Genomic DNA, 9,535 nt, shown 5'->3' on the forward strand with positions numbered 1-9,535 from the left:
CTGAGTCATAGATAGAGTTCCCAGCCAAAATACCTTGCACAACTATCTGATAGACGCATGTCTGGCTTAGTGGACTCCCAGTTGCAGGAATGTTGACATTGGGTGAAAAAAACATTTTGCTAAATAAAAGGGCAATAAATGTGCATGCATTACTTCCTGTTCTTCCAAGGATTGTAGATTGAGAAATGATATGTGGGAAAGACCAGTAGGTGACATTACCATTGTGATAGGGTTGGATGGTGATGGGTGTGAGAACATGAGATGGGGTATTAGAGTTGGATTCATGTACTGTTGGTTGGGCTGAAGAGTGATTGTGGTTTGGATGGGATGGAAGAGGGATTGCTGCATAACTATTCACTGTGCTGTCAACCTTCGTAGCCCATTCTGCTGAGGAATAAAATGACTGAGCCTCTGTCACACTCATGGCTGCTGGTGTACTAATTCCTTCTTCTTCGTGAATGTCTTCATTACTTTCAACAGCAACAGTATCATTAGAAGTTAGCAGTCCAGTGTTGAATGTGTTCACTAATTTTTCCACCTTTTTCTTCAGGGGAACCAGACAGATCGGGCAACAATCATGCGATGAAATGCAAGATTGGTGAAAACAGTGGAAGCAGGCCAATCTCATGACAGTACTTGTATCTCTTCTTGTGCAGGTCGGAAAATCACAGTAAACATTTGGGTCAGGTTCCAGGCCAGGTTCCACATCCTCCAAGTTATAACTCAGTGGAAAACACTTTGTGTCAACTATGGTGTCAAACGTTGGGAGATAATACTGTGCCTTACCCTTTGGTCTTCCATTATTTGCAAGGGAGCGTTCGACCTAAAAAGACAAAACCAAATGAGGTCAGTAGAATATGAATACACTGAAGTGTACTTACAGGTGTGTGCACAATGCATTTTGCATATTTTATTGTGCTTCTTTAGGTTAGTTTTAGTTCACAACATTGTTTTCTTACTCTGTGGATTGACTGTATAACGTTTTACCAATAATTCTTTTGATTATTAGAGCAAAAACTGATAATTACTTTTCAGATGAAGTAATGTCAGTGTCATCTCTTTTTCAGTTATTCAGAACACAGGGCCAGTTACTTATCATTCCTTATGGTACCTGTGTTATGGGCACCTTTAAAACTTTATAGTTCACTGTATTTACTTGCCAGAAACAATATAATAATTATAAATAATTATTTGTGATATGTTTTTGCCTAAGGAGTGTTACCTGGTGTGATTTCTGACAGTTTCTTGGGACACTCCTAAACAGTTCAAGTAAGAATTCTGCTGTCTTCCCTGCGATAAGCCATAAGTTTGGTTCAGCATGACCTCGGTGGTATTGAGGAACAAAGGACTGTATAAAATCATTTAAAAAACCTGATGATGCAATAGACTTTGCTGTGTCTTCAATGCCTTTTGCATCGTCAAACTTCTCAGTGTTTCTTCGCAGTACAGAGTGCCAAACTTCAACCTTCTTTTCTGTGATCAGTTTGAGAACACTTGCCTTCTTTGACCAGTATTCTGGTAGATGTTTGCACTGGTATGCACAATCACTCAAAAATGACAAGGTTGATTTGTCATAATGTCTCCTTTTCCAGCATATGAAAATTATAGCTATTTGTGCCATAACTTTCTCATATAACTTTAAGTCACCACTTCTGAAAATGTTATACTGGTAGAACACAAGGGGCAAAACATGTTCAAGCAAGTGTAGAATGGTGACAAATTCATGTTGCTTGCACTTTCCAAACTTTTCAAGTACCTTTTGTCGTATCAGTTGCCAACCAAGTAAGGCAGCAGTAACACACAGGGATGTCTGGTATGGTTTGGGTTTCGATGCCAAAGTACCTCCAAAAACATACGAAAACAGTTTGTCAAAAAAAAATTTTAAATTCAAAAGAACATCTTCATAAGCATTCAGACACACATGAAATGGCCCTTGTTCTGGAATTATGCTAATGTTGGGATTCCATCCACTTGCTATCAGCTTTTTGGGATAGTACCACCCTGGCCAGTCAGCAGGCAATGGTACAACAAATTTCTTGCTGTACAGGTTAAGTTGAGGGCATTTGTTCAGTACACATTCAAGGGCCATCTTGTAATGTTCCATGCTCTTTAAATCTTGTTGAAACTCATCAACTAGCATACAAGTCTCGAGCGTCTCAATGTCTTGTGTTGTTGGATCTGAGTACACCCTGTTCAACAGACAGACATTACAGATATTTACAATTTCATTGCAATTATTAAGTCTAATTTTTTTTGCTGTTAACCCATTGTCTTTCTCTTTTGTACTAGACATTTTTCTGTGATAAATGGGTAACAAATAAGACTCATGTGTACCTTAGTTCATGTAGTGCTGTTTGCAGTCTTCCTGGATCAAGGCTTTGCATGTAACTTGGTAGCTGGTCCCAGAACTGTTTATTCATATTCCTTAATGAGTTTGTTATTGTTTGCAGGACATCGTTAATGTCAATTCCGCCAGCACAGGTCCTCCGCTCCCCATTTACATTTATTGTCACTTGTCTGTGTAAGGGAAATGCAGGCCGAGGGACTGCATGAACTGATGGATGAACATCTGCCAAACAGGATGCCATGTGGATGACATTTGTCCGTACCAACTGTGATGGTGTATGGAGTGAATGGATGTTGTGGAAGTCATCAAGCATTAAAACTATAAAGCATTGCAGCTCTTAAGAAAGACAAAAAGCAAAATTAAACACAACACACATAAACTGTTGTGTTAATGTTATTCACTGTATCAGGAGATTTCATGATGATTCTCTTTTTTTTCAAAGCTTTTTCTTGGGCAACTGGTACACAACTTTTAGATATTAGATATATTTACACCCAAGGGACTGACCTCATTTACCCTGTGAAATTGTTGACAAATGAAGCTTGTGTGTTGTACACTCAAATTAGCTTTTAACTGCTGTATTGTCCTGGGGGTTGTGCTGTATCCCAACACCTGGCCAGAAGATAGTCCCCGTAATGACATGCCACAGTTGGATGCATGCAGTCCGCTATCCTTCTGTAGGGCAGACATTTTTTGTGATCTGTGACAAATACAACAAATGTTATTATACCAGTTATAAATGACTGTGTGCAAAATTATACCCCAGATCACTAAACTCAAAGTACATACCTAAAATAAGCCAGGATGTGAAGTAAAGCCACCACTCTCTGCTCTTGCAGCTTTCTTCTGTTCTCAGACAGGCTTTTACCTCCTGTAACACAGGTAAGAAGGTCTTGAAAGAGTCCAGGGCTGTTTTTATTCACAAACTGTTTCATGGAATCTGTATCATAAATCTTTATCTCAGGTGTGGTAACTTGGTGCCTGTAAAGAGCCTTTTGAAATTCCTCTAACTTCTTGTCAATTGTTGATTCTAAAATAAATGAACCCAACTGTTTAATACAAAATGTGTTTTATGGGAAATGCAAAACAGTTGATAATGTAAAATTTAATTGCAGCAATGCAAAGTAAATTAGTAAAACCTGTTATTCCTGAGAGCTGTTGTTTCAGCATCTCCATTTGTGTTGTCAGGGTGTGACATTTTTCAGCCTCCTTTTGGTAAAGTTGGTAAAACTCTGTCTCCTTTTCCGTTAAACTGGTCATCATATCCATTTTCTATAAAGAATGTAACAAGAACATGTTGGGGAAAGTGAGTACTTGTTACTGACTTGATAAAATGTAAATGCAAACTAACCAGGGAATTGCCAATATTTACCTTACTTCGTTGTCTTCTTGCCATACCACTTTCTCCTTCTGTTTTTTTGTAAAACTTCCTTTTACAAGCATGGCACCACTTGCTCCCTGGTCGGAAGTTTTCGTTTTTTCGGCCGTAATTATCAATAATTCCATAATGTGTCGCTGGAATCTCTGTAAGTTTCTTTGAGTGCTTCTCTTGAAAAGGTGCAGAGCACCGATTGTCTTGGCTCTCGATCATCCGCAGATGTCTGAGGCAAACAATGGTGTGCTCCGGCAACTCTGCTGCTCTCGCTAACCGTGGTGGTAAGGGTTTGCTATGGCCATAACAATCCTCTTTCGAGTTTCTGGTTTTACCAGAAAACCAACACCCAAAAACAGACGGCAAAATGACAATAAAAAGCCAACAAGGTGTTGTAAACATCGCCGATAATTTTCACTAATTAGCCGGGTTCGCAACTTCACTTAAAGATCACGCGAATGGCCGTTTTCGGCGCGAAAACAATTTTTTCAAAATTTCTACACTCACTAGATTTTTAGGACAATGTTTTTTCTTGTCAACACTGCTGTTTAAACCCTTATCTTTTCAACTGTGACCTTATTTTTTCAATTTAAATGCCGTCTGTTTATTTCCCGCGAAACTGGAGTTATTTTGAATGAGCGCGCGCCTGAGCCTGCGTTTTTTGCCGCATGACATAACACATGCGCAGTCGTTTTTCAGCCCTGCTGTAAAAGTATGAGATTGAACATTGTTCGCGATCTAGTAAAACAATTAACTGGTCAGCGGACAGCTTCCAAATAAATCACGTCACCTCGATGAGTTGACACATGAGCCCGCGAATATGGTCATGGGATACTGGTCAGTGGCTATCCTCTTTTGACAGCTGTCAATTGACCATATTGTGAATGTCCTAAAATCCTATATTAAAGATGTGGACTTGCCAAGACACGCCTGAGACACTCCTCCCTTCCTTTTGATAGTCTTCCCTACCCCACCCGTACAATCTGTAGACGCGTACGTACGTACGTACGTACGCTCGGTCAATCACGTGACAACCAAACGAAAAGAGGTTGACCATATTCCATGAGTATGGGGCTCTGTCCCACGCGCGCTTCGCGCGCGCGGGAGCCCCGCTATAAAGGATAACGAAAGTAGTATATGGCGCACCGGTTTTGCTTTTTAAAGTGAAATCTCATTAGTGTGAAGTGGAATACATTAGTGCTTATTGGGTTATAGCCTTTTGTCTTACTCTTATGAATATAATGCGGGTAAAATTCCATTAAGATAAGGTCGTGTGCCATAAAGATCGATGATTTTTTCAAGTTATGTAAAATTGCACTATGGGAACTAGAAAGTCGTAGATTACGGTAAGCTTCGTCCTGCCAAAATTCTCACATATTTTCTTTAAAAAGCCCTATATAATACTGAAAACGGACACTTAATCTTGGACCCAGAGAGCAAAGTCCTGTAAGTCCAAGGTGTTTATGCTTACACCATTGTCAACGTGTCATTTACTTATCATCAACTTGAGGTTTGAAAATGAGATTAAAATACATAACACGTATGCAACTGAGATGTACATTGTAGTAGTAGTATGCATGCTACTGATAGAATGATAGTCTCAATATCGTACATTTATCAGTTTTGAAACACCTACACCTACTGTAAAAGATAAGTGTGGGCCTGCTTTAGTCACTGAAGAGTTTAAACTGTCAGTGGAGTCTTAAAATGACCATGTCATCGTGGTGACACCCCTCTAATACGGACACTTTGTTCTCTCCATTCGGTGACGGTACACTGAGAAAGGTTTGACTGTACAAAATATAAACTAGGAGTAATCGGAGCTTAGCAGATAGAGTGCGTTCGTTATGTTTTCTAGGCGTACAGGTAGCAGTTGAGGGGGAAGGGTAGATGGTAGCTGCGATAGATAGCTATGATTATGGCATATTTTGAACGTAATGGTTGTATACAGCGAAACCTCCACTTAAATTGTGCATCATTATGAAAAGGTTTTGAAGGCTAGTTATCAGCTTGATATCGTATGGTTCGTGTCAAGTTCTTGTTATTTGAGGAGACGACACTGGCCAGACTGCGTCGGGCGTGTAAAAGGAACTTTTTGTTTTACTGGTGCAATAGATGTTCTACAGGGAGCAGTTTTTCGAAGGCCCATTAGCCCTTAACCCAGGTTTCCTTTTCTTTTGTTCAAACACATTTCTTTGGATAATTATCTCCGTTATTTTTAAGAGCATCCAATCATCAACTTGTTGACAAAATGAAGCTTTTGCATCTGAATTCAAATTTCGCACTAACCCCCCTCGCCTGGGTTATCTTAACCCAGCTTTGAACAACCCGGCCCAGGCACTGTTGAAAAGCAAACAGTTGACAAAGTTTTAGATGTAATCATTAATTTGATTTTTATTGGGAATTCCTCATGTAGACAATTACTGAAATTTACTATAAAATGAAACCGTTACTGGCACTCAATTTCACACGTTTCAAGGGAATCATCAAAGCCTACAGTGGAATGTGTGTGCGGCTCACGTCAATAACCTTTCCAGTAATTTGGTCGATTGTATTACTTTCAGTGGCTTGAGTGGCGCGACTGTGGGCTGGTCACGTTTTTCCGAATAAATAGCATAGAGCTAAAATGTTCGTTTATCCAGTGCCGAAAATATCACAAGTCATGATGAAATGGCGCAGCCGAGCTTCACATCTCGGGAGATCACCTTTTGGCACATTTGAGAATGCACTTTCCAAGTGGAGTGATAGTGGTTTCATTGTACATCTTGCGTGTTGCTTGATTTTTTCAGTGATAGCAAATTACAAGTTGCTCCACAGTCCAAGTGAAATTTAACATCCTTAGCATTGTTTACTTTGACTGATGTAAACAACTGTTTTGGGCATTTCTTTTGTTCAACTGCACTGACTTCAAAAGTTATTACATCAATAGTATACTCTTCAAATTGACTCTCATCTGAAACTTCTTGTACATAATTCAAATTCTAAATGGCACGTAAATTACGACTGGACTGCTTCTTCCTGTACGCTTTGCAGCAAAAATGGTGGCTTTTTCCACCCTTGTTACACTGTTGGCCATATGCAGAGCACTTTGATCTGTCTGGTACATGTTTCCTGCCACAAACCTTGCAGTCGATCTGCTGAGTACTACCATTTGCTGATTTCTTCTTTTCCTCCGTTTTTTTTTTTGGGAAGAATTTTTCTTTCTTCTTTTCCACTGCATTAACTTCGTGGAGTTCTTGCATTTGTTTCAACTGGCTTCGGCAGCTCTTGAAGTCTCTAGAACTTTATTCAGCGTCAAATATGGGACTCGTAGCAAACGCTCTCTCACTTTGTTATCAGCAATTCCAAACACGATGCGGTCAAGTATCAATGAATCTTTCAATTCTTAAAATTCACAAGATTCTGCCATGTTTCGTGTAACTGTGGCATATTTCAAACAAAAAATGCACAAAATGTGTTTGTTACTTTTATGGAAAAGTGAAAGAAGAAAGAATAACTGCTAACTAGTTTTCGGTGATAAAAATGAAGTGTTTAATTCTTTATTCCAAAAAGAGTAAATATTAAACATGGTTGGCTTTTGCACAGGAAGACCATGCTCCACTCAAGGAATCCCAAAGTAACAGAAGGTTTTCAGAGTAATGGAGTGAATTGTTGGCTGTAAAACTACGACAGTTTTAGTCGTAAGGCCTTAAATCTGAAAAATGAAAGCCGTTACTTAATCATTAACCTTTAAAATATATCCATTTTTAATCAGATTTCTGTTAGCCGCAAGGGTAAGAAAAATATATATATCAGAGCTGAATTTTTGAATGACGTTAAAGGCAAAATAGAGCTCTTCCTGGAACAGTTTCTCCAAAGAAGTTAACATGAATTAAAAACTAAGAGTGCAGCCGTCGCTTTTTTTTCTTCTCTCCCTTTCTTTCTCCTCGCTCTTTCTATTTTCCTTTCCCTTGTTCCTTTCCTGGATGATATTCGGGCTCATTTTGCCTTCGGTTTTTGGTCTTTTTCTCAGTCAAAAGACTGCAATTTTCGTTCGGTACCTTTTTAAAAATCCAGCAAGATAATGCTTTGGCTTTTACGGTTACCTATACATTAACTTTCGTTAACATACCAACATCCTCAAATATTCAAGTTGCACTTTTTTTGAGGCTTTTCATTTTTCTCTTGTTAAAAGTGAACTGGAGAGGATGGGAGGATAGTTTTACTAATTCTTTACGACGCAGAACAACAACAACAACAATGCAGAGTTGTTGAGCAGATTAAACTCCAATGCCTTTGAATTTGATCAGAGGGAAATGCGTTTTCATTTAAGGAAAAGTGTTGTTACCTTCGCAAAAAAGAATTATAAATAAGGTTAACGGAACATTCATGGCAGAAGAACTTTGGTTCCAGCAAACGTTTGTTTCAAGAAAACGAAATAGTATAATAGGGAAGCTGGTTTTTAAGAGAAAGATGAACTCCGGGTAGCCAAAACAATGCGTACGTAAAAATATCTTGTAAGAGTATATGGAGTAATGGAAAATCCCCACGCAGAGCATAATTCACGCAACTCAGTCAGAAGGTTAACATGCAGTAAATTGAAGTGTTATACAACGCTCATCCGAAAAGAAACATAGGTTCCGCAAAAAAAGGTAAGCCATAAGAAGCTAAGTCGGGCAAGCCCATCAATGTCGAACATGCCTGTACTGTCATGTACTGTATATGAAGTACTTTCGCGCCTTCATTGACCACTGCAATTATTTTCAGACGTACAGGATCCCATGATCGTTATAGAAAAAGAGGTCTTCATTTGCCAATGGACGAAAACAAACTGGTAAAGGTTCAGGGTTGTTCTCACAAAAGAAATGCAAGGAGGGAATATAAACGCCTTTAGACTACAGAGCGATTACTCTACTCATTCATCTTACCAAGAAATGAAGGGCTGCGGCAGAAAATACAAAATGAGCACACAAAGACACTAAACTAAATCTGAGACTCGCTACAAGAAGATAAAAAAAATGAACAATCACATGCACACTGCGCTTAGTTTTCTGGATTTCCCTTACAACAGATTCAGACAGGTGTAATGAAAAGCGCAGAGCGTTACGATCTAGCAAAAACCAAATAGACGGAGTCCTTAGCAGAATATTTATTTACTCACATTGTAAAGTAGGGAGTCATAATCCTAAAGGAGGTTGCTCATGTCGCGAGAATCCCTGATTTCTAGCTATCGTCCGTTGCACACATTTAGTAGCATGTATCCTTCAGAATGGATGCAAATTTGGCAGCCGACTTATGGTGAACAAAATATCAAATCAAACTGTTCACCATCAGTCAGCTACTAAATTTGTATACATGTTGCAGGATATAAAAAATTACCAGCCTGTAAAACTGCTAAAATACTTACTGCATTGATTGCGCCAAAAAAAACAATTACTCATATTTTAAACCATGTTAACACAGACTAATAAATAATTTCCCTTTTAAATACCGTCATAGAAAAAAATTAAAGCTTGGAAAAGAGAATGTGACGACAGACGAGTGGCTGGGTAAGCTGTGCAAAGCAGTCAAGACAAAACACTGACCCAGGTGTTTCTCACACATTTAGTCGGCGTTTTTCAAAACAAAGCTACCCAAAATACATTAGCGATGTTGTATCGAAAATTCTTGAGAAAAAAAAACAATTATCAGATGTTTTGTCTGAATTTGTGATCGTCCTGAAATTGGGTCTCCTGTGGTGAAAGTGAAAAATCTTTTTTGCAGCTTTTCTCACTTTCTCACCGAACCGATTTTGGCGGATTTTTAGTATGTTCTTAAACAGCCATCCAACAATTTAA

General features: G+C 38.8%; 1 protein-coding gene across 1 annotated transcript; it reads right to left on the reverse strand.

Annotated features, from left to right (window-relative positions):
* Positions 1-3,118: 3,118 nt before the first annotated feature.
* LOC140947578 (uncharacterized) lies at positions 3,119-4,218 on the reverse strand. The gene is made up of 3 exons (XM_073396722.1): positions 3,720-4,218; positions 3,487-3,619; positions 3,119-3,377 (listed from the first exon to the last, which is right to left on the reverse strand). Exons 1-3 carry the CDS (start codon positions 4,119-4,121, stop codon positions 3,124-3,126), a joined length of 789 nt encoding a protein of 262 aa, XP_073252823.1. The 5' UTR covers positions 4,122-4,218; the 3' UTR covers positions 3,119-3,123.
* Positions 4,219-9,535: the final 5,317 nt, after the last annotated feature.

Source organism: Porites lutea, chromosome 1, assembly GCF_958299795.1.
Source record: "Porites lutea chromosome 1, jaPorLute2.1, whole genome shotgun sequence".
In the NCBI taxonomy this organism is placed as follows: domain Eukaryota; kingdom Metazoa; phylum Cnidaria; class Anthozoa; order Scleractinia; family Poritidae; genus Porites; species Porites lutea.

Coding starts and splice junctions, on each gene's coding strand:
- LOC140947578 (XM_073396722.1), bottom strand. CDS start 4,121: ATGTTTACAACACCTTGTTGGCTTTTTATTGTCATTTTGCCGTCTGTT. Junction 3,620..3,719: donor CAAGAAGACAACGAAGTAAG/GTAAATATTGGC, acceptor CATTCTTTATAG/AAAATGGATATGATGACCAG. Junction 3,378..3,486: donor ACAGCTCTCAGGAATAACAG/GTTTTACTAATT, acceptor CATTTATTTTAG/AATCAACAATTGACAAGAAG.